Source organism: Hypoxylon fragiforme (assembly GCF_022984875.1).
Source record: "Hypoxylon fragiforme strain CBS 206.31 chromosome Unknown GGS25scaffold_6, whole genome shotgun sequence".
Lineage (NCBI taxonomy): Eukaryota > Fungi > Ascomycota > Sordariomycetes > Xylariales > Hypoxylaceae > Hypoxylon > Hypoxylon fragiforme.
In genome coordinates, this window is record NW_026054761.1 from 2733273 (window position 1) to 2756355 (window position 23083).

The following is a 23083-nucleotide window of genomic DNA, read 5'->3' on the forward strand; positions in this document are numbered from 1 at the left end:
TCATTAATATGGTCCGTGCTTATGAGATCCTCAAGATAAAAAAGAGAAAGATCTTTATCACGTGAAGAACCCCACATGAGTAGTTATGTAACTACTACTAGTAGTACGTCGTACCTAGTAGTGTAGATGCTGCAGATACCCGTACCCACTTCTTCCACTTCTTCCACTCTCCCGGCGTCGCGGACTGGACTACCAAGTCTCAAGCTTCCAAACTTGTTTCTCTAGTGAGATCATGAGACAAGATCCCATTACCATGGATACACAACCTTACACAAGAACTTGCACAAGAACTTGCACAAGGCAATTATCACTTCCTCCGAGAAGGAAGAAAGTAAGAAAGCTTACACCGTACAAGGCTTACCGGACGAAAAGCCGAGTGAAACAAGCATTACCAAGATCCAACGAAATCATCAATACTAAGGTAGAACATGGTAACATTGGAACTGTACCATGTGTAGTCAAGAAACAAGAGACAAGGCGTGTTACGAAAGGCCAAATAATTATCCTACTTACCCACCAATGCCGATCAACGCTGGTGATATGGAATAACCCCTCATTAGCCGGCAATCAACTGCACCCCACATCCATTCGAAGATCCATTCGTTCGTGAACTTATTCTTAGCCTTTTTGGTTGGTTTTTTTTTGCTTGCTTACTTGTATTATCTCGGGACAAACTAAAGTAGCTTCTACAGAAGGATTGTCCGGCAGAATGTCTAGGTCACTGCCGGCCGGAGTGACAACCTTGAATCGGTAACCCCTATAGAGTAGTTTATTAGGATGCTACATATCCATATACATACATCTAACAGCCATCATGTCCTCATCCTACAGTCTTGCCATATTTTCATAACATACTAACATTGATATATGCCTATGTTGAGTTTTGAGTTGACGAAAAATCTATGTAACACCATATAACTACCTAGGTATCTAGTATCTTACATCCTTATATACCTATTTTCTTAATATAGACCGTCGACATGTCTGATTATAGAGATATACGCATCTCCATCATTGGCGCCGGTGAGTTATTTCTCATCCTTATCCACATTCGTATCCAAAGCCAAGTCTGCTAACATCACCCTTACACAGGCATGGGTGGCCTGGCCTGCGCGCTTGCCTTCGCAAAGAAAGGGTTCAAACATGTCGACGTCTACGAGACGGCCTCGAACTTAGGATTCGTCGGTGCTGGCATTCAGCTGGCCCCCAACATGGCCAGAGTCTTGGATCGCTGGGGCTGCTGGGATGGCATCCTCGCAGAAGCTACCAACATCAAAGCCTCCAGCATCCGCGAGGGGTCCACAAACCGTGAACTCGTCCATGTCGAGATGCCTGACATTGCCGAGAAGTACGGGTATCCGCATTGCACGGGACACCGTGCCTCATTGGCAGGTGGGTTATATGATGGGTGTAAGAAGGAGCCCGCCATCACCTTCCATTTCTCGTCGTCGCTGCTAGATGTAAAGTCTTTCAGCTTGGATAAGACGGTGTTTACCATACAACCGCGCAATGGAGAGCCCTACGACGTGGAGACCGATGTCCTGCTCGGCGCCGACGGTATAAAATCTACTGTTCGGTCTGCGCTCTTGCGCACCCTCGACATCCCTGCCGATGTGGAAGATACGGGCCAAGCCGCTTATCGGATCATGTTGACGCGAGACCAGATGAAGGATGACCCAGAATTGCTCGAGCTCCTTGACTCCGATGTCGCACTGCGATGGATTGGTGAGAAGCGCCACATTGTAGCATACCCAATCAGCAACAAGACCATCTACAACCTGTCGACCTGCCAGCCAGACGTCAACTTTGCCGCCGCGCCCAGCGTCACCTACACAACGCGCGGCAGCAAACCCGAAATGCTGAGGGTCTACGCCGACTTCGGACCCACTGTCCAGAAGATGCTGAACATGGTGCCCGACGGCGAAGTATGCGAGTGGAGGTTACGGTCGCACAAGCCCCTGGAGAGCTGGATCCTGGGCACCGCGGCCCTCGTCGGCGACGCCTGCCACCCCACGCTGCCGCACCTTAGTCAGGGCGCCGCGATGGCGATCGAGGACGCCGCCGTGCTCGCCGAGGTCGTGAGCCAGGCGCCCGGCGGCGGCGCAGACCGGGACGCCCTGTCCAAGGCCCTCAAGGTCTACGAGCTCCTGCGCAAGGAGCGCACGTCGATCCTGGTCGAGCTGGCGGCGTCCTCGGCGCGGACGTTGCATCTGGGCGAGGGCAAGGCCAAGGAGGAGCGGGACAGGCAGTTCTTGAACGCGAAGAAGGGGGCCCCGATCCCAGACAAGTGGGCCAGCCCCGAGGTGCAGCACATGATCTACTCGTACGACTGTGTCGCGGAGGCTAGGGAGCTGTTCGATCAGCTGTACGGGACGCTTGCTACTACCCCGAGCGAGCCAACGAGCGGCCGCACTAACGGCCATACGAACGGGTATGCCCAGGCCGTCGCAGCATAGGTAGCATAGAAGAGGGAAATGAATGAGTGGTTGGTCTGACATATGATATACTATCGCATTGTAGAGCCTAGCTTTAGAGATCAAGACAAGCACACACACACACACACACACACACACACAAGCAAACATACGCACACAGAGCAATGTAATAGGTAGTAGCAGTAACAGCAGTAGTATCAATCCGAAATCGACATGACATGACGACGCAGCTTCTAAACCGTGAGCTACAGTTACATACATACATACATAGGTATCCAGATTAAAACGAATTATGTCGTAGAGTTAATAAGGTAGGTTAGGTAGGTAGGCAGGTGCCTATACAAGAACCCCAGGGCCCGGTTTCGGAAGCCCGCAACGCCTACACAGGCTCCGGTGTGTGAATTCAAAGATATAACTAGACTGATGCCCCCAAGCAGGTACAGTATGTTGAGGTACAGTAGGTAGGTAGGTAGGTAAGCAGGTGTAAGTAGGTGTATAGGTATCCTCTTCAACAACATTTAATTCTCCAGAAGTTCAACCTTTTTGACTATAATCGCATCGATGCGTATATGCTTATCGAGTAATCCGACACGGTCGAATTGGCGATCTTGCAGGGGGTGGGTGGTGGATGTTCTTAGGTAATAAAGGGGGGGAAGGAAGGAAGTCGACGGCGGCATTACTTTCCCCCTCTCCCCCTGTCCCCCCCTTTTTTTTCTTTCATCCATCTTCTGCTTTCCTACTGCAATCTTTCACATGCACCCTTCTTACTACTCTACTAGGCATTACTATTCTCCTGCTACGCGTGGCCCTCTACAGCTGACTTAGAAAGACCAGACAGCCTTCCAACGCTCCCCTCTCCATCTCTGAAATCGAAGGATTCCTCTCTATATTGGTATATACACCCCCAACCGCCCATCTAGTACCCAACTCAAAACAAAAAAAAAAAACCCACATCAAGCCCCCCTAAAACAAACAATCCAAGCAACAGCAACAAGCCATTATCCCGATCAGCGCCCCCAGACACCCCTTCTCGGAGTCGCTGTTATTGTTGTGCTGCGGGTTCTGGTAGTATCCCCCGCCGTTCGGCGGCTGCATGCCCGGCGGGTAGTACGCTCCCCCTTGCTGCGGCGGCGGGTAGCCGTACCCGCCCGGGGGTGGTGGCCCTTGGCCCGGGGGGTAGTAGCCCATGTTGGGGTTCTGCTGGTAGTACGGCTGGGGCTGGCCCGGGGGACCAGGTGGAGGGGGCGCGCCGTAGGGGCCTTGCTGGTACGCGGCTTGGGGCTGTTGGGGGCCCCCGGTGTACGCGGGGGGTTCGTCGGGTTTGCCGGACATATTGATGGTGGTGGCGGTGGTGATGTGGTACTAGACAGGGAGAACAGCGGATAAAAAGGGAGGTAGGTAAGCAAGTGTGGATTGCTTCGTTTGTTGTTTGATGATCGTAGTTCCAGCCCGATATTTTTTGTTCGATTACGTTTTATTGGAATGGAATAAGTCGGTATCCTCAGATCGACTGGTGTGGATTTCGATGATGGATGAGTGATGAAACAGCGAGAAGTTGAGAATCAATCAAAAAGCTTCGCGGTAGCACACAACAGATATAACAACTAGCTAGCTAGCTTAGGCACCTGGGATAAGCAGTAACTATGTAGTGTGTAGTGTTGTCCTTTCTCTCTCTCTCACACACGCTCTCGGATAGTCGGCTTGTATGGGTTATGGGCTTTTGGTTTGGGCGCCGAGGGTTGGCAGTCAAAGGGCCAAGTAAAGTTGGTGTGGCTAAGCCTCCGTCGACGCGCGGATCATAAGACGAACAAAAGACAAGTGATGGGCACGTCACTGTAAGATACGGCGCAGTGGTAATATTAGTAAAAATGTAACTTAAGGGGGGAAGGATGGTGATGATGATGATTTTGTATTTAATAGATAACTAAAAGATAAAACAAATAATAAATAAGGAAACAAAAGGCGAATGGAAGGGGCTTAAAGAAGTGTTAAGTATGTCAATCGTAATGAATATCTTCAGATTGACTTGCAACTTAAATCACTGAGCTTAGACAATTAATGGTACTACGAAGTACTAGTAGTATTGTATGTCATAGCAGCATGCATGGATCATTCATTGATGGAGAAGACCGGCACTAGCAATGCAATCCTTTGTACATAGTACAATACTAAAATAGCTGAAATAGCTAAAATAGCTAAAATAACTGGGGCCTGTCTACCTAGGCACTAATACTCTGCTACGCCGCATATTTGCATAAGAGATGCACATGCATCTACACACACACACACAGCACAACACAAGGCGATCAAAGTTGGAGACTAAATGGTTTGACACGAAGCTTCACATTGAACATGTCGGACGAAAAAGGACAACAGATCCAAGCCTGCCGATGAATATATCCTGCTTTCCATGTTGTACGCAATGGATATAAGTGAAAAGATGGGAATTTGATATTCATATATGCAATACAGTTTATATTCTGTGACGAATATGACTATAACCAAGCCAACTAACTAGGTATATTTGTAGGTGCATTTGTAGGTACATAGTATAATACAATCCATGATATCCGCCGGTACATACAAGGGAAACCATCTTCTTCTACTACTAGTAGTACTCACTCAAACAATTAGCAACAGTTTTGAAATACCCCTCACGCAGTATTACAAATACTATACTATACTATACTGTACTATACTACAAGCCGAGTTGAACCCTCAAAGCTTCATGTGAAACTCCTCCCCCAACCGGCTCATCTCCAATGGCCGCTGAAAATCCATTAGTCTTCTCCTCCGCCGAGGCCCAACGGCTGGAGCCCCATCTACCCCCCCTCTCCTACTTTTCCTCTTCTTCCTCCTCTTCTCCTCCTTCTCCTTCTCCCTCTCCCTCTCCTACTTCCTCTAACAACAAACTCCCCTTCGTAACCCTAACCTTCGCCACCTCCCTCGACTCCGCCCTGTCCCTGGGGCCCGGGATCCGGACCGCGCTCTCGGGCCCGCAGTCCAAGGCGATGACGCACTACCTGCGCAGCCGCCACGACGCCATCTGCGTCGGCGTCGGGACCGCCATCGCCGACAACCCGGGGCTCAACTGCCGGCTGGCGGCGGCCGACGCCTCGCGGCCCGTGTCCTCGCACACGACGGACACGGCGGGCGTCGGCGCGCTGCTCGGGCTCGCCTCGCTGTCCACCGAGAACGCCGCGACCCGCCGCCGCGCCGGCGGCAACGTCTTCTCCGCCCACCAGCCCCGCCCCATCGTCATCGACCCCCGCCTGCGCTGGGACTTCACCCCCGACAGCAAGGTGCTGCAGCTCGCGCGCGCCGGCCAGGGCCTGGCGCCGTACGTCATCACCGCCGTGAGCCAGCCGCCCGAGGGCAAGAAGAAGCTGCTGGAGGGGCTGGGCGGGAAGTTCATTGTGCTGAATCCGAATCCGCATCCGCATCCGCCTCCGCCTCCTCCTCCGCCGCAACCCGCTAAAGCCACCACAGCAGCCGCCGCCCGTGCGACCCCAAGGTTCCCCCAGCGCTTCGACTGGCACGACGTGCTCGCCGCGGTGCGGAACGAGGGGCTGCGGAGCATCATGGTGGAGGGCGGCGGCGAGGTGATCAACTCGCTGCTCTCGCACGAGAACGCGCGCCTGATCCACTCCGTCATCGTCACCATCGCGCCCACGTGGCTCGGCCAGGGGAGCGTCTTCGTCTCTCCGCCGCGGAGGGCGGGGCTGGACGGGAAGCCGAGCGCGGTCGCGAGGCTGGCGGACACGACCTGGGTGCCCCTGGGGGAGGATGTGGTGCTGTGCGGGAGGCTTGCGGCTTGAGGGGTTTGGGGTTGGGGGGGATGCATATGCCTAGGTATCCCCGTCTTGCCCATGGCCGTTCGTGGGATCTGGTCTTGGATGTATGGTTTCTTGCTCTTCGCTCGGTGACCACCCCCTTTTTTGAATGGGGTATCTTGAACCCGCAGCCTGTCCCTCCCCCTTTCGAATTGTCGTCAAAACTTAGGACCTGATACTGCTGTATTCTCCCAAGGCTGTTGCCAGTCAGTAAAGATATATGAATCTTCATTCTATTGTAGGGCTCGTGCCGGGTTGGGTTGGTGGCATCGTATAGTTTGGTTTATATCGGTGCTTAATGGTGGTGGTTTTCACGGTTTCTGTACCTACTACTACTATGTGTTCTACTATATTATGTCCTTTAGGAATGAGCAAACACACAATCACCCTGTTCCCTCCATTGTACCTAGCCTAGGTAAATATAAGCCATCTGTATCTTTCTTATACTATTGATATACCTAGGATAGGTAAGTTCCCATCCGCCAACCTTTTGAGACTCGAGGCCGTGGTGGTATGTAGGTAGTAGTAGTTTTGGCGAAGAATCCTTGATGACATGTGGTTGAGTTTAAAGGTGAGTATCTCTATTACTTATCTTCTACATCGCGCACCTTCGCTAGCATCTTGTCGTAAGTGCGTAGTCCTGCAAAGCCTAGATAGGGTACCTAGGTACGTATCCCCTAATTTGTCAAAACAGCCTCACATTTGCCAAGTCACCTAGGTAATCTACAGGTACATGTATCTATCTATCCCACCCTCCCCATTCATCCATCCCCGTACTCCCAAATAATCCACATCCCCCTCCCCCTTTCCCCTTTCCCCCCTCACTCCCCAACCGCAATCCACGAAACCCCACACCCGAAGATATTCGCATCGTGCCAGCTATCCGCATGCGCCACGAACCCTTCCTCCGTGACCTCCGTCGCGTACGTGCTCACCCTGAAGTTCGCATCGTTCCCCACGTCCGCCATTCCGATCCCCACCACCACCTTGGGGGGCTTCGCAAACTTCTTGCCGAACTTGACGGGTCCGGACGTGCGATGCACGCGGGCTTCGTTCCATGTGCGCACGCCGAAGGTTTCCCAGGTGCCGGTGTCGATTATGGGGACGGTGATGGCGGGAGGTGGTGGGGTGGAGGAAAGCTTGGTGGTGAGGAGGGAGAGCTGCTCCACTTTTTGGGCAAGCGCTGCTACTTGCGCTGCGAGTGACTGCGCGAGGAGCAGCGCGGGCGAGGAGGAATGGTTCTCGTCGACCTTTTGGGTCAGTGACGTTACTTGCGCTGCGAGGGATTGTGCGAGGAGGAGGGCCGGGGAGGGGCCTTCGTCGGTTTTGCTGTTGACGGGCGCTGGTGTGCTTGTGCCCTCGCTTGATCCTTCGCTTTTTGCTGTCGCTGTCGTTGTCGATGTGGTGGTGGTGGTGCTCTTAGGCTCATTGCCGTTGAAGACGTTGACGGTTATTTGGGGGACATAGGGGTATGGCTGGTGTTGTGCTTGTGGTGCTGCTGATGGCTGTGGTGGTTGTTGATACTGAACTTCTCTTTGCTGTCCCCGGTGCTGCTGCTCACTCGCGTGTGGTGTCCCGGCCACGGAGCTAGTGGGTGTGTTGGCAAAGTCGTCCCATCGAAATCCGCGTGGCTGAGCAAAGGGAGGGTTCATTGCGCTTTCCGGTGTCCCCAGGAACGTCGTCAGAATTGTCATGCCACGATGATATTGTATTGTTGATGTAAGAAGGCTTGATCTAGTATGTGTCAGTTGTTGGTTCGTGTTAAGATATGTAGGTGAAAGGGATAACTGAGGAGTTACATGTATGTGGTGTGGTATACTTGCCTGCCGTGATCTACTACTTCTGGAGTATACTGGGGATATTTCTCTGAAAGATGAAAACCTTAAGTGTTTGTGGGAAGGATGAAAGAACAGCGCAAGGCAATACATATGTAGGTGTTCAGACAGTCATATAAGTCGTCAAACGGAAAATTATGTCACCAGCCTCCTTTTATTTCTTTCTAAGGCACAACGAAAGAAGACTGCTTGTTTAGTCCATTCATAACACAGCGCCATTCTGTTTGAAAGCCCTAGGAACGTGTATACCTAGGTAGGCAGGAAGTTACATACATATGCAACGATGCCCAACATTGAATGGCCCGAACATACTACAGGTAGAGATAGCTGCAAACCGTTCACTGGGCAGTGAGATTAATTAACCTCAATGTTAATACCTATCACAAGGTTGCTACTGTGGTGTGTAAAGCTTATCCTTGGATCGTAAGGACGCACGTAGGCAACTACTTTTCGATATCGAGTCCCTACTACATAGGCCCAATACCATATTGGGTAGATGGAAGAGATGGACGTAGGTATGTAAGTATATGCAGATGTATGCTAGACGGGAAGTCGCATAGATGGCACATTGCATATACCTAGCCTACGGCCAACGAATAGGAGGTATCTCGGTTACCAGCATCGCGGTATATTCCCGTCCTGGACGGGATCAAGTCGCCCCTACCAACGTCCTAGGTAGCTCTACGGAACTAATAACATCCCCTAACTTCTAAGCATCAAAGTAATAAACCAAACACACGCATACCTAGGCACATACTCCCAGTCTAGTCAAACGAAGATATCCCTATCATTTCCAGCCCCCTCTCATCCAACCGTAGTTTACTCTCCTTACCACTAACTACTACGTGCACTATGCATTACAAAATGTGTTTACAACAAAACCAGTCCAAAGCGGTAGTATGTTGGTGTGCAATTCTCATTGCCCCTTGATATCCACCCCCTTATTACCCTTCCCTCCCTCCCTTAATCTAGTTTTCTTTTCTATGAAAAACCCCCCCTTTCTTCTCATTCCCGATCAAACCGTCCCTCGTCCCGGCACCGAAACACTTGATTCTTCTTTTTCTCTTTCTCTTAGACTCTTTTTATTACACGGAAGCACATATGTAGCAGCTTCCAAAAGTACAGCAAAATGCCAAACCATAAAGTACATGTATTCAAATCCCTTCTTCCTCTTCCTCTTCCTCTCCCCTTCCTCCCCTATTAATGGTATACAGTGAAGTGAAGTGAAAAGCGTCGATTGAAATACAATGCCCATTCCGTTAGCGCCGAACAAAAAGTCTGCAATAAGAGGATAGTAAGATGTAAAGCGTGCCCTAGACCATGAGGTGGGTTGGAGAATTGAAGAAGAAAAAAACCACCCCCTCATCCTTTTCCGTCGCCTAAGAAGCAGTACCGTTCTCCCGTTGCCGCTTTACGATATAATACGTAATTAGGCTCTTGGGGTCTTCCTTAATACTCTTCATGCTGTCCCAGAACCTGGCCTCTCCCAACCGAGCATGTAAAGCAACACAGAGCTGAACAGCGTCCATCCGCACTCCACTCTCCTTGCTCTCAAGACACCTACTTGCCAAGGCTAGCAAGCCAGTAACCTCACTCTCGCTAGGTGAAAACTCCTTCCTCGAGTCAACAAGCTCCTTTAGCACATGGAGTCCCATACTCGTGCTGCGGTGGCCCGACGTGTCCATATCCATATTATTCAACTTCTTCGTCATCGTTACCGTGATCTCATCTGCGTCGCCAATCACCACAAGCTCGTCCGCAAGCAGCTCAAGTCCGCTCACAATATGTGTCCGGGCATCATATCGAGTCCGCGCTGAAAGCAAAGCCTCCAGCCCACGGGACACGTGAGGTTGGAATCTGTCACGAGATCTCCTAAGCATCAACTTAATGGTCGCAAGAACCTGTGCCTTAACATCTTGTACCTTTTCGGTGGGAAGGTTGTCCAGGGAAGATTCAAGATACTCGAATAGTCCTACCAGCAAGGCATCGAACTTATCATCACCCAGGTGTATTTTACTATCGCGAAGAAGGCTCTGTACCTTACGGAAGCCATGTACGTCAAGCGTCTGTGCCTTCACCCGAGCGATGCCACTGTCGATAAGACGATTGTTTTGACGAGCTTTGTCGGGGGCAACAGGGGTACTAGCTGCCTCTGGTGCCTCTGTAGGTACTTGTGAGAGGTTGGCGGCATCCTCATTGACAGGTCTGTCTTCCAGCACCGACCGCTCTATTATGCTATTTGCTGCGGGACGGGGAGTGGCTTGGTTCCCAGTAAATGGATCTTCGTACACCTTTAGGGATTTTGATGGCGAAGGTGTGGCAACCTTCGGAGTAGCTATGGCTTCGTCTGGAATCATTGCTGATACCTGGGGAGATGATTTGGGTGGACTCGACTGTACACTCTCCTTCAAATGAGCACCGGTTGGCACAAGAAGAGTAATGTCTTCATTTGAATTGGTGGGACTGCTTGAACCGGCGTTGTTTGCCTGTGGCTTGACCTTCGTTGGACTCGGCAGCTTTGGAGAAGGGACTTCTTTACTGGCCACTTCTTTCGATTCCTTAAATTCTTTGGAAGGGGGCTCCTTGGAAGGCGTCTGAATGCTAGATTCGCTAGCAGTTGATACATGGCCAGGCCGAGTTCTGGGGGCAGTCCGCCTAGGAGACCCCGAGATCGTCTTTGGTGTTGCAGTTTTGGACTTCGCTTTCTCAGGAGGAGGGCTTGTATGCTCTTTCGATGGCCCATCGTGCGTCCTAACCGAGTATGGTCCAGCAGTAGCAGGTCGAGGGGCAATATCCGGTCTCCTCCTAGCTGGCCGCATTGGGGCCACCGACATGCCTCCATGGGACTTCGCCGCACTCTCTGGGCGTGTCCGGGTTGTAGAAGCAGCCGCCTGTGAAGACGACATATTCGATGACGTATTAGATACATTTCGCGCCGGCGTGACTGTCGCCATGGCAGAACCCGGGCGAGAAGGAAGATTTCTCGTAGATAAAGCTTTCTTCTGCGCCAACATGGTATCCCTTAACGAAGGCTTTGAGCTCGTCGTGGTGCTCTTCGAGAGACCTAGCGGTGCGCGTGCGGCTGGTTCAGCCTTCTTCGGCGAGTTTGGATTATTAGGATCTTTCTGTAAAAGTTTCTGTGCGGTAGCCTCGAGACCATCCATAATTCTTTGGTAGGGTTAATCATCGCATCAGTCAAAAAGGGGGAGAGGTCACTAGACTCACGCTTCTGCTCTTGCTGGCCAAATAGCGGCAAATGCCCAGTACGTTGCACGCATCTTCTCACGAACTCCGGGGTTGGCATCGTTGAGGCCCTTTTTTAAACACTTCTCGACCATATCTAAGCCCCCGCCGTGCTCAAAATGGTTCTTGTGATGCGACTCTTTCTTCAAGAGAGTTTTCAGCCAGCCTGTCGCATACGTCCTCGGCTGCACATTCTTATCTTGACAAGCATTCCATACATGTTGCATGATTCTAGCATTATATGTGACTCTTCCAATGATAATATCCACCGTCGTGTTAGCCAACTGAGAACTAATCTTTTTCGTGGCAGCACATAGTTTGATAAAGGTTTGCATGAGAAGCTCAACCATTGGGTCGATGCCGGGTCCGAAGGTGATCGCGAGATCTTGGACAAGAGCGCAACCTTCTTTCGACAGACTGGTTCGTAGGGAGTTGGCGGCTTTGAGAAGGCCATCCAGTAGAGCCCGACAGCCAGCAATAAATGCATCAGGGAAATCCGATGGTGTATTGCCAACCATAAGCCTTCGCAACTTGATGGCGCTTTCTTCTCTCTTCAGCCAGTTCTGTTCCGTCTCTTTCCCTTCGAACCACGGGTGCATATCTCTGAAAATATCCTCTAGTTCGCGCTGGGTATTCACGTAAGAGGGCTCAACCGCATCGACCTTGGCTTCGATCATTGGAGTTACCGGTCGTTCACTGGCAAGGGATGAGACGCTCGCAGCAAGGTTCGGTCTCGCCTGCATTGCTGAAGCTGGTCTCGTCTGCATTGCGGAAGGTGGTCTGGATTCCGGATCGGCTCTTGTAGACGTTGGGATTAATTCTTTCACGATAGCCTGCTCTATAGCAGGTCGCACCTTGAAGTTCTTCAGTTGCTTCTTTAAATCCGACTTCGCTGGATTCGGGGCATCCCTGTGATCGTTGTTAGAAATCGGGCTAGTATTGGAAATAGTCTTTTCGCAAACCTGAATAGCTCTATCACGGTGCTTTTGGCCGCGTCTCGAATCATGCCATCGGCATCTTCTAATAACTCCATTAAGGTTGGGACGTAGGCACGGAATTGCAAGCCGTTCTCTTTATGCATCTACATATTGTTAGCGCACCCAAATAGACAATATCGCGCAATGCTACGAGATCGCGCGCGTACCTGTAATAGCCATTGCATGCCAGCCTCTTTTGCCCTTGGGTTCTTCCCAACCATGGCGGTATTGCGCACAAATCTCTCGGCATCTATCGGTACGTGGCTGTACATGGTAGTCATTGCTTGTATGCCCAGAACTCTGATCTTGTCCTTTTGATCACCCATCTTCTCGATGATAAGCGGTAAGGTCTGTTTCGCCTCCCTGGCGAGATATTTGGGCTCTTGTAGCGACATACGCGTCAGGAGGTGGTTTAGGGTGGTGAAGCCGGCAGTCACGAGCAAGGAATGTTGCGAGCTAGAGGCAAGCCGCAAGGCTTCGAAGAGCGGCGCGACGCAGACATCGGGTACACTGTAGTGCTTAATAGCAGATTTGACGGCGGTGACATGTTGGACCTTGGCATCGACAGAGATGTCCTTCTTAAGGATAGTCAGGAGGCCTTCGACCTGCTCCTCACTGAGCATTTCAGCCATTATGCCTCAGAAAAATCGAGGACCCAGGGGTGCCTCTCTTGGTATGAACTGTGGTCGCAAGTCTGGGAAATCGATCTACCTCGAAATAAAAGATATAGAGAAGGTTGAGTCACCGAATTGTCGCAGGTCAGTTGATAGGGGCGACAACAATCACAAGTAAAGTGAAGTTGCTGTGAGTCGGTAGGTATTCTAGGTAGGTAGGGTATTGACTTGAACTCGAGCTTAAAGGTTGAATTGATTTTCTCAACGGTCGAAGGTTTGTTTGCTACCGGCGTAATAGCTTAACAAGCTTCGATGCTTTTTTTTTTTCGTCTGTCTCTTTCTTTTTTTAATAGAAGCGCCAACTATTTTCGTAGTACATTTAGGATTGTGCAAAAAAAAAAAAAAAAAAAAAAGCAATGCGACAACCTGGTATGTACAAGTATGTATCGTGGCTGTTATTGAAATGAAGCAAAGGAAGCGTATGATTTAAGATTCTGTCGTGTTGTTGTTAGAATTGGATGTTGAGTGAGTGCCCAGGTGGTACATACAAATTATTATTAGTTGCAGTGCTAGCAGTGCCTAGGTAATAACAACTTGTTGATGCGGGAAATGGCTACCCGCCCTGCACCATGACAACCATCTTCCGGGAACTCCACTGTTGTTAGTACTAGGTATTAGGTAACTACAGGAAGTACTACTAGTAGTATTGTATTGCACATAGTATTCTATGGGGTTGCAGGCCTCCAGGGTCTGTAAGACACCAAGACACGCACTAACGAAATCTAACGAATTACTACCTGACGAGAAGGCCTGTGCCATCCTGGTCCATCCTGGTCCCCTGTTTACTCCAATTCATCTATCCATCTTATCAACATTGAATTGCCCCGCGAAACAAGCTGTTTTGATGAGGGGCACATTTATGTAAGTTAACCTACATCAATTAATGTAAACATTGGATACCGGCATACAAAGCTCACACCGTCTTTAGAATTCTTTAAGGTTCTGAGTTCCGCACAGATAAGTTTTCAGCTTTCTCGTTCGTGTTACTTGTGATACGTCTTTACTCTACTCTGCATCAAAGCACGATACATTGGTAATTCTAGAGCTGTCACCGCAGTCTATGTACCTAATCTATCTCGTCAATTCCATCCAACCCCTGATGGTTCCGCCTTCAAATTGTCTTACCAGCTACTTAGTACCTACTATCACATTACAGTCACATCTCATTCCATGAATCCCGCCAAACAACAACTGAGCAATCTATCCGAGACGGAGGACCTACACATACACCTCGCTCTCTCACAGGATAGGGCTGCAGACGACGCTTCTTCTCCTCCAATGCCGCTCCCACCCAACACCACGCCGGTTCCCAATCCGGTGTTCATGCCGGGCATGTCGCACCAAACGGAGGCGCCCGCGGCAACAACTCCAACTCCAACACCTTCTTCAAAGGATCAGTCAACCTCCGTAGCAACAACCCCCACCTTCGACCTCCCACGCCTCCGCCTCCACATCCAAGAAATCAACCACCCCGGCTCCTCCGTCTTCCTCTCCGCCATCAACGCCTCCACCGTTCTAAAAACGAGCATCGAATCCATATACAAGTACCTCTACCTCTCCACCTCCACCCCCACCTCCCGCCCCTACCCGCCCCCACCAACACGCTCCGTAACCCTGATCCTGCGCCCCATGGACGGCGTCGCCTACACGACGGGCAGCGACCTCGACCCAGAGCACAAGGAGATCCACTTCTCCTTACCCTACATCTCGACCATCACCCCGCCCACCCGGCAAACCTCCGAGATAACCGGCATCATCACGCACGAGCTGGTGCACTGCTACCAGCACACGGGCCGCGGGTTCGCGCCCAGCGGGCTGATCGAGGGCGTCGCCGACTGGGTGCGCCTGCAGTGCGAGCTGGCCCCGCCGCACTGGAACCCGGCCGAGGTCCCCGCCAAGTGGGACGCCGGGTACCAGCACACGGCCTACTTTTTGCAGTACCTCGAGGACCGCTTCGGCGCCGGCACCGTCCCGCGGCTCAACGAGAAGCTGCGGACCGACAAGTACGTGGAAAAGGCCTTCTGGACCGAGCTTGTGGGCGGGCCTGTCGAACAACTGTTTAAAGACTACATCAAGACATTACAGAAAGACGGTGATAAGTGTTGCGTTGAGTTGAGTTAAGCTGAATTTGAGTCAAGAGCAAGTCATGGAACCATGGACGAAGGGCCGAGTCACTTTCTCAAAAAGGGCGCTCTTATTGAATGGCGTTTATTCTAGTTGTGACGCGAGCTTGTAATACCCACTTAGCATGCAATATTATATTTTCGAGACAAATGAATTCTACCTTAAGAAAAAAAAAGTTCCAAAACAAAATAGGTCGATGTTTGGGGATCACGGATGCCCAAGAGATTCTCTCCATGCTTAACCTGTGACCGTACTGAACCCTAAATCCTTTATCCAAAGACGCCTTGCTACTGCAAACCTGCGGTATCATAAATGAAAAAAAAAAATTGAGAGAAGACTTCTATCTATTGGTGTGCTACGCCAGTGTCACTTTCGCTTACTACGCTTCCAACCTCAGTCCAGCTTGCGGGGGTCATCATGCCCTCATCATCACTCATGACGTCAAAAGGTCGACCATCTGTCCATGATCTTGCAGATGCGGCCTCGCCAATATCCTCGCCAGAGCCCGCTAGCGAAGCGGAGTCTGTTGGTGTCAAAATCCCGTCGCTAATAAGCTCGGGCTCGGATGACACAGAAGCTGGTGATACTGGTAGAGGCGAATAGAAGCTAGCAGTTGATGCATCATGTGCCCAGGCCTGGATGGAGCTGTAGGCATCTTGGCGGTCATCTTGCCCGGCAGTCATAAATTCATCGTGGCCTAATTCCCGTTCGGAAGCTTGAACGTCGGCTGCGATCGGGGTAGTGGGCGTTTGATCATCAACGTTGGCTATTTGAGGGATAGCGACAGCAGGTTCAGGTGACAAGGTAACGGTACGAGATAGTTCGGGCTTGTTATCAAACTGGGTGCTGGCACTGTAGATATCGGAACCGAACTCATCCTTCTCAGGGTCCATCAAGCTGTTCTCGAACACGATGTGCTCGTCAATTCCGTGTTCATCGGTAAACGGGTTCGTGTAGACAGATTGGGTTAGGCCACGAGCTCCTTCTCCTCGGCGTCGAACCAAGCCTTCGGTGTTTTGAGCCTCTGAACCGGTTTGAAAGACATAGGTGCCCTTTTCAGCGCTGTTATCTTGTCGGAGGAAGTCATCGAAGCTCGAGCCACGTCTCGGTTTCCCTGGTGGCGAGACGCCCCTCTTCTCGTTTTCTGTTCCCTTCTCCTTCTCCTCACGTAGGGCATTCCAGTACATCAACTCTTCTCGTTGTCGTCGGCGAGTCTCATCATCAGCGTCAACACCGGCCACGTCGTCGAGGTTTATCCCTCGGGATTCAAAGAATCCTGCGGCATCTTCGGGCCTGTTAAAGAGGTTCTGTCGTTCGGCAGGGCTGATATTATCGCCGAGGAGATGAAGTGCGATGGCGATTCGCCGTCGAAGATTAGCAGCAAAGCGCCGCACCTCGGGTGATTCGTAGACCGCTACGGCGGCTACAACTGCGACGGATAGGGCGATTACGCCGGCTGAAATGGCAGCATGGTTAATAGGCGGCATGATGCAAATGTAAGTTGAGTACCACCAGTGGGTAGTCCATAAAATAAATGAACAAACTATTGAAACGAGGAATTTGTGATATCGAGGTGAGACGAGATAAGGTGATTTACTTGAGACTGCGATAAAAAGATGACGGAATGAAGATGATGCCTAATGCTTGATCGGAAGCAAATACACTATTCAAAAAGAGGGACACTTATTTGCCCGCGTGGTCGGGGAGTGTACGTGTGTATTTGCCAGTATTCGCCACCTGACACCACAGTAGGCATTCACCTTTTTTATGTGATTTGCACTGATTGACGTGGGGTAAGGAAACCTGGGGAGGATTTTTATACATTGATTGATGTATGAAATGATTTGATTGAACTTGGACTTGAACTTGGACTTGAATATTTCAGGCTTGTCTACTTACCCTTGGCAAAAACGGGAACAGGCATCTTTTTCGAATGCTGTAAGCCGACAGAAAAGAAGATCAATAGGTATGTACTTGTGGACTGCCGGTACTAGGTATCGTATATGTAACCTACAAATTTCGGATGTAATGTTCTCAATTACATGCAAAGAAACAAAAGAAAGGTAGGGAAATAAATATCAAATATGGGTAGTAGAAGAGGTAAAAGGATATCTGTAATGTGATGGATAAGAAAAGAAGAGAATGAAGAGAGAATGAAGAGAGAATGAAGGAAGAAAGAGAAGAAGAGAAGAATGAATAAATAAAAAAGAAGATGAATGGTTAGGCGGTTGCAATGGATGAGCGCAACCTTGAAGAAGAAGGCTCGCTCTACCGCTTCGTCCTCGTTTGACTATAAGTTAAGGTTCAGTAGACGAGGAAAGTGCCCTCTTAACTTCGAAGCAAGTCAAAAAGGCAAAGAACATTTGAAGGAAAGAGGCACAGTTAAGATCATTGCGTAAGTGTGGCTGTAAGCCAATAGGCAGCTTCCGTGTGTTGATAGAAGGAGAGCGAATTGATTGTATTGTGTAATCCACCTCGAGGCTACTTAGGACTTGGAAGCATTCAGCACATGTTGAGGCCTTCCTGGATCTAAAAACTACTAGGTACGCCTTGCAAAATCACATGTGCATGAATCAAAACCATCATACTATTTGATGTCTTTCCACCACAGTGACTACACAATGATATGATGATATCAGACCTAAGCATTAAACTAGAGATGAGTTAATATCATACATAATAGCACCTACCGACATCTACCTCTACGATAGTGGGGTAATCTGCCCCGCACAAGTCTCCAGTGCCCAGTAACTATGTTGGTGAAGTTTCATTAGTGCTGCTATGTAACTATAACTACATAGGTAGAGTATCAATGATAGTCAGATTCGGCCCCTTGCATAACCCAGCGGCAATCCATCTCAGCCATGTTGTATAAAAAGAAAACCTACATAAGGCACCTACTTATAGTTATGTAAGTAAAAAGCCCCGATAGGTAAGAAAGCTCAAGCTGTGTTATGAGATACAAGATTTGTTTAATTATCACGAAATCATCAATGAATTAATATAATAAAATGCTTTTAATGTCAATTCTTACATAACTACATATTACCGCTAATTACTCACATATTGAGATCCTCGGCCTTGAACGGATAGTTCCCGCCTAGTAAATTACTATGCACTAGAGTACCCTAGATATAGTGAAAGCTTGGCGTTTGCATTACCTAGTACTAGGTACTAGGTACCTAGTTAAGCTACTACATAAGGTAGTTTAAATACATATGTCATAGGCCCACCCTGCCCGAAGGTACCTAACTTAGACATCTCCTATAATTGATCAATGCCCAATAGTTATATACATATATGTATATGATGGTTATCGTGTATATGCACCTACTACATACAGATCATCTATACACACCTACATATATGTAACTATAATCAGGTACCACTTCCAATGTCTTCCATAACGTTGAGTCGTGTAACTCGACCACATCAGATCTCGGGGTCAGAGTTGTGAGCTGGTCAAATCATGCCTAAGACGAATCTTGATTTGTAGACGGTGCTGACATCCAAAGTGAGCTTATTGAGGCTTGTGAGAACAGCAACCTCATAGTAATAGTTAAAAGCAAGCTTCATTATTGCGCAGAGTATCATAGCCTACCTAATGTATAATGGGGGCTACAGCTAAGGATGTCGGATAATCCCCCTTATACACTGCCCAGTATGTACGACATCAGGTATCTAATAGCGATGCTACATTCACCTTCCAGTTTCAACAGTCTCCATAAACTGACCGCTGAACTACACTCACAGCTCGTCAAATTAGAATCAGGATAAGTATGGGATAGGTTGAAATCAAGCATTATATATAGTTATATGCTCTCACAAGCCTAGCCTTAAGCATCTATTCCTAAGTCCCTATCCCCATACCCAACCACCTACGCCTGCAATTCAAGCATACCTACCTCCCTTCTAGTCAGAGTAATCCGAATAATAATAATAATAATCAGCATCCCGATCCGACTCCTCCAACCCCGTCGTCTCATCCACAGCCCCCAAGTCATGATAGCTATCCTTGGGCCACCTGTCCAGCTCCCTGCGCTGCTTATCCGACACCACGAACCTCTCCTCGAACGCCTCCCTTACCATCTTCCTCGCGCGGTACTTAAAGATGCTGTAGTGCGACACCACGAACACCGTCATGTTGTACGCCGCGTTCGCGCTGTCCAGCACGTCGCCCTTCAGGACCACGTACAGCAGCCGGAACGCCGCGTCCCTCGCCCCATCCTTCCGCCCCCTCACCCTCGTGTCCCATTCCTCGTCCCAGTCGCTCTTCCCGGCCTTCAGGTCCTTCATGATTTCTTTGAGGGTGCGCGTGTCGCCCAGCACGTCGATCCCGAGGAAGTCGAGCGTCTCGCACAGCACGTGGTAGTCCGCGAGCACGGCCGGCATGCGCCGGAAGAACTGCCGGAACCCGTTCTCCACGCCGCAGTTGATCACGTCGAAGAAGGCGATCGCGTTGTGCTTGGGCACGGACGCGGGCGCGGGCGCGTCGTCTTTCCCCTCCTCCACCTTCTCTTGCGACGGTGATTGTCCCGCGCTCTGCTGGGACCGCAGGAACGACGCAAAGTACGGGATCTTCTTCACGTCCACGAGGTACTCCGTCTCCCCCACCTGCACCTTGACCCTTGTCGTCGTCGTCGTCGTTTCGGAGAGGCTCAGCCCCGCGGTCTGGGCTGTCAGATCCTCTGAGATGGCCTATTCCGTTCACCAACCGACCCCCCCACCTTCGCTTAGCGAGGTTCTGGCTATGTAGTTGAAAAAGGTCACAGGGTTGGTTGAGGTAGGTAGGTAGGTAGATAGGTAGGTGGTTACTTACATCCTTCTGGCTCATCGTGATGATCTGTAGGTTGAGTATAAGAAATTCTTCGAGGTTCTTATCGTTTCCTTTCTTTTCTTTTCTTCTCTTCCCTTCACTCACTTGTACGGCGTGAAGTATGATCAGAGCGGATTATTCCACAGGCGTGATAGGAGCGGGGTTTAATACAAAATAACGAGCATCGAGCGATGCTGTTTGTATCTGGGTACTGCAATCTATCCGCGAAACCCTATACGACGGCCAAGGCACAAATATATACACGTATGTCTGCCGTGTCACCCGCGCTGGCACGCAAACCTCCTGATGTCTTCCCTAGCTGCATACCCGGCTCAGGCAATCGCCCGCTATTGCCGAGAGGGTGGATATAAATGATCAGAAAGGACGTTGAGTAGGTAGGTATTTATCGGCGATGGGCTACGATGATCTCGATCGAGACTATGTACGTAGACTGCAGGGTAACGGTCACATTCGTTTCATATGGCAATCACTAGAGAGCCGCCACGGAGTGAGGGAAAAGATAGGTACACACGTATTAGCAACAAATTCGATTCGATTATACGTCGCTACATGATACCTATGTTGCGTGTATGGTCCTACCTAGAAGCTAGATATGAGCATATACACGCTGAGGTTTGCTGAGTAGGTTTCGAACTAAGGGGAAAGATTTACCTTTACCATAAAGTGCCTAGGCAATGCTAATATGTCCCGGAACATGGAGAGGAACTTGGTAGATAGAGGTGGCCTGTTCTTCAGAGGGGAGCAGCTTATAATCAGCTGATTAATCACCTACTATTCTCGTAACCATATTGCGCCGAGAAGGTAGTCGTCGATAGCAGCTGCTAAACACCTTGATCGCTTTCTCAGTGTACGCTTAGCTCAGACAAGCTTGGCACTTATCACGTCTCTAGGTAGTGTCCTGTGGACGAACAAGATGGTGTCGTGAGTGATACGCGGCTATAGGGCAAGATGGGCTTCGTTTCATCTTACCTACCTGCTAGGTACCTAGGCATCTTAAACTCCAACATTTCCAAGTTATTAGTAACGAAGTCTAGTCCCTAGACGAGTCTCGCGATACGTCACATACCTCTAACCTACAACCAACAAAGCCAACCAGTAATTAAAAGTATGCCAATGCTTAAGTAGGTTGTACAATACCTAGGCAAGCAAATGCTCCCGCATAACCATTGAACCCAGCCCAAACCCACGGAGTCGCCAAAGTGCTTCATCCGCGTACCTACACATCCAACCCCTAGACATTAAGGGTAGTTATGTAAAAGCCATCGATAACATGATCTCCATGCCCATCATATCAGACCCAGCCCTTACCTACCCGCTTACCTACCTAGCTTATTTCCTTACCTACCTATGTACCTAGGGGCAAATGCACTTTAAACAAGCTTTACCCTAACACACACCTAGGCATGTAAGTGAGATGCCCAGGCATTAGTTCCAACCCTCGTCGAGTGATCTGATTGGCTGCCCCTTGGCCATGAGGGACGGGATACCCATCTTGGATCTCCAATCTTTACATGCCCCCTAGGTCAGTACCTAGTTACCTACCAGGTATGTAGGCAATAGGTAGTTATGGGTAACTAGATTGGTATGCAGCACACACGCATAGTTGAAAAATCAAGTCATCGTGAAAGTACGTGGAAGAAAACTTCGGTTCATTAATTTTTACTTAATTGATTTTTACTTCTCTACCAGTTAGGGTATCTGTGCAGGTACTGTACGAAGTATGTAGGGTTCGAAATGCCACCCTCCCCAAGGCCGAATATGTCTGATTCGTCCATGCCGCACAAGTTCATGTCCATGTCCATGTCCCCCGTCCCTCCCCTAACGGCCTCGCTTCCATCCAATTACACACAACAACACCATTTTGCTTTTTCTTCTTCTTCTTCTTCTTCCTTTTCTTCTCTGTTCTTCCATCACACACACACACACACACACACACCCTTCCCTCCCACAGTGTGGTGGGTGATACCGCAGCTTGGGAAAGGGAGGGTCGCACAAGCTGACAAGGTTTTTTCATTATTTTCGGTTTCCGTCCGCCTCCGCAGCCGAACCAGCTTTTCCCCGGTTCACACCCATAAGGTAAGGTAAATAAAGAGGTATATAATGTCGCATCAGGTGTAGAAACCACACATCCATCCCAAAACAGAAGAATAAGACGAATAAGAAGGAATAGAAAAAAGAAACCGTTCTACCAAAAACAGCGCCGTGCGTTGCGATGCTTGCCTAACGCGGAGGAGAATGGCGGGCTAGGCGAGCAACACACTCCTCGATGAGGAAATAAATCCATGGTGGTGGTTTTTTGGGGGGAGGTTGTGTGGTAATTTAGCTGGCAGGCTGATTGGCTAGGGGGGCCTGGTGTTTTTTTTCTTTTTGGAATTTAATGTGACGAGGATGAGGAGCTCGAGACGGAGCTTGATGAAGATCTCGTCGACGTCGTGGATAGGCCTGAGTCGCTGCGAGTGATGCCCGGCGTAGGTGATGCCGGTGCTCTTGAGACGCGTGAGCGTTCACTAAAGAAAAAAAATTGTGTTAGTCGTTAGGTAGGTAGGTAGGTATGGGCGTACAGCATAGCATGTGGATGTAGGTAGGTACGGTAGCACTCACTATGCGGCTCTGTCACTGTGGAGCATGCACTCCCACTGGCCGTTTTTCGTCTTGATCGTGAAGCTCAGAGGCCGGCTGTCGACGATTTGCTTGATGTTCACGGAAGGCATTTTGTTGGAGATGTTGTGATAGTAGTTGTTTCTCTACTTTTGATTTCTTTTAATTATATAGAAGCGAAAAGTGGCTTGGGGGTTAGGGAGAACGATGATGAGTGATTCAAGTATAGACAACGAAAGCTTTTATAGCTGTAGAGTGGAGATGGGTCTCAAGTTTGAGGGGATGTTGTTGGCTGTGTGGTTTGGTTTGGGCTAGAGAAAAGACAACTCGAGGTAGAGGAGGATGACGGAGGTCGTGAAGCAGGGCGACGGGGCCTTCTATATATACTTCTTTCCTCTCCTTCTTCCGAAACCACCGGACAAGCCGGTGCTTCCTTAGGCGCATGCGCTCTAAAACTCTACGTTATCTAAGCTACATGGTTTACTACGTACATCATGTACATGGTCTGCATGGTTGGGGACCCCTAT

The 23083-nt window shown here is 49.7% G+C and overlaps 9 protein-coding genes across 9 annotated transcripts; 3 read left to right on the plus strand and 6 right to left on the minus strand.

The window, feature by feature from the left end:
* Window positions 1–680: 680 nt before the first annotated feature.
* Window positions 681–2591, plus strand: GGS25DRAFT_341678 (FAD/NAD(P)-binding domain-containing protein). Its single transcript, XM_049257966.1, has 2 exons — window positions 681–1023; window positions 1093–2591. The coding sequence occupies exons 1-2, from the start codon at window positions 981–983 to the stop codon at window positions 2454–2456; spliced, it is 1407 nt and encodes a 468-aa protein (XP_049115980.1). The 5' UTR covers window positions 681–980; the 3' UTR covers window positions 2457–2591.
* An 807-nt stretch (window positions 2592–3398) lies between these two features.
* GGS25DRAFT_523104 (uncharacterized protein) lies at window positions 3399–3767 on the minus strand (the record flags this gene model as incomplete). Its single annotated transcript, XM_049264366.1, has 1 exon — window positions 3399–3767. The coding sequence occupies one exon, from the start codon at window positions 3765–3767 to the stop codon at window positions 3399–3401; it is 369 nt and encodes a 122-aa protein (XP_049115981.1).
* A 1232-nt stretch (window positions 3768–4999) lies between these two features.
* On the plus strand, window positions 5000–6752 carry GGS25DRAFT_341707 (putative riboflavin biosynthesis protein Rib7). The gene has a single exon (XM_049257968.1). The coding sequence runs from the start codon at window positions 5198–5200 to the stop codon at window positions 6251–6253; it is 1056 nt and encodes a 351-aa protein (XP_049115982.1). The 5' UTR covers window positions 5000–5197; the 3' UTR covers window positions 6254–6752.
* A 298-nt stretch (window positions 6753–7050) lies between these two features.
* GGS25DRAFT_496638 (uncharacterized protein) lies at window positions 7051–8406 on the minus strand. The gene has a single exon (XM_049261539.1). It carries the CDS (start codon window positions 8194–8196, stop codon window positions 7090–7092), a length of 1107 nt encoding a protein of 368 aa, XP_049115983.1. The 5' UTR covers window positions 8197–8406; the 3' UTR covers window positions 7051–7089.
* A 642-nt stretch (window positions 8407–9048) lies between these two features.
* On the minus strand, window positions 9049–13350 carry GGS25DRAFT_496639 (ARM repeat-containing protein). The gene is made up of 4 exons (XM_049261540.1): window positions 12491–13350; window positions 12309–12427; window positions 11329–12255; window positions 9049–11271 (listed from the first exon to the last, which is right to left on the minus strand). Exons 1-4 carry the CDS (start codon window positions 12953–12955, stop codon window positions 9483–9485), a joined length of 3300 nt encoding a protein of 1099 aa, XP_049115984.1. The 5' UTR covers window positions 12956–13350; the 3' UTR covers window positions 9049–9482.
* Window positions 13351–13867: 517 nt separating this feature from the next.
* On the plus strand, window positions 13868–15251 carry GGS25DRAFT_496651 (BSP-domain-containing protein). The gene has a single exon (XM_049261541.1). It carries the CDS (start codon window positions 14168–14170, stop codon window positions 15116–15118), a length of 951 nt encoding a protein of 316 aa, XP_049115985.1. The 5' UTR covers window positions 13868–14167; the 3' UTR covers window positions 15119–15251.
* On the minus strand, window positions 15252–17764 carry GGS25DRAFT_496655 (uncharacterized protein). The gene is made up of 2 exons (XM_049261542.1): window positions 17021–17764; window positions 15252–16577 (listed from the first exon to the last, which is right to left on the minus strand). Exons 1-2 carry the CDS (start codon window positions 17043–17045, stop codon window positions 15466–15468), a joined length of 1137 nt encoding a protein of 378 aa, XP_049115986.1. The 5' UTR covers window positions 17046–17764; the 3' UTR covers window positions 15252–15465.
* A 1269-nt stretch (window positions 17765–19033) lies between these two features.
* GGS25DRAFT_523110 (uncharacterized protein) lies at window positions 19034–19955 on the minus strand (the record flags this gene model as incomplete). Its single annotated transcript, XM_049264367.1, has 2 exons — window positions 19034–19819; window positions 19941–19955. 2 exons carry the CDS (start codon window positions 19953–19955, stop codon window positions 19034–19036), a joined length of 801 nt encoding a protein of 266 aa, XP_049115987.1.
* Window positions 19956–21870: 1915 nt separating this feature from the next.
* GGS25DRAFT_496679 (uncharacterized protein) lies at window positions 21871–22699 on the minus strand. Its single transcript, XM_049261543.1, has 2 exons — window positions 22560–22699; window positions 21871–22465 (listed from the first exon to the last, which is right to left on the minus strand). The coding sequence occupies exons 1-2, from the start codon at window positions 22667–22669 to the stop codon at window positions 22333–22335; spliced, it is 243 nt and encodes an 80-aa protein (XP_049115988.1). The 5' UTR covers window positions 22670–22699; the 3' UTR covers window positions 21871–22332.
* Between the last annotated feature and the right edge of the window lie 384 nt (window positions 22700–23083).

Coding starts and splice junctions, on each gene's coding strand:
- GGS25DRAFT_496655 (XM_049261542.1), bottom strand. CDS start 17,045: ATGCCTGTTCCCGTTTTTGCCAAGG. Junction 16,578..17,020: donor TGTTCCCGTTTTTGCCAAGG/GTAAGTAGACAA, acceptor CTGCCATTTCAG/CCGGCGTAATCGCCCTATCC.
- GGS25DRAFT_496651 (XM_049261541.1), top strand. CDS start 14,168: ATGAATCCCGCCAAACAACAACTGAGCAATCTATCCGAGACGGAGGAC.
- GGS25DRAFT_496639 (XM_049261540.1), bottom strand. CDS start 12,955: ATGGCTGAAATGCTCAGTGAGGAGCAGGTCGAAGGCCTCCTGACTATC. Junction 12,256..12,308: donor ACCGTGATAGAGCTATTCAG/GTTTGCGAAAAG, acceptor CAACGATCACAG/GGATGCCCCGAATCCAGCGA. Junction 11,272..11,328: donor TGGCCAGCAAGAGCAGAAGC/GTGAGTCTAGTG, acceptor ACCCTACCAAAG/AATTATGGATGGTCTCGAGG.
- GGS25DRAFT_341678 (XM_049257966.1), top strand. CDS start 981: ATGTCTGATTATAGAGATATACGCATCTCCATCATTGGCGCCG. Junction 1,024..1,092: donor CATCTCCATCATTGGCGCCG/GTGAGTTATTTC, acceptor ACCCTTACACAG/GCATGGGTGGCCTGGCCTGC.
- GGS25DRAFT_496638 (XM_049261539.1), bottom strand. CDS start 8,196: ATGTATTGCCTTGCGCTGTTCTTTCATCCTTCCCACAAACACTTAAGG.
- GGS25DRAFT_341707 (XM_049257968.1), top strand. CDS start 5,198: ATGGCCGCTGAAAATCCATTAGTCTTCTCCTCCGCCGAGGCCCAACGG.
- GGS25DRAFT_496679 (XM_049261543.1), bottom strand. CDS start 22,669: ATGCCTTCCGTGAACATCAAGCAAATCGTCGACAGCCGGCCTCTGAGC. Junction 22,466..22,559: donor CACAGTGACAGAGCCGCATA/GTGAGTGCTACC, acceptor TTTTTTCTTTAG/TGAACGCTCACGCGTCTCAA.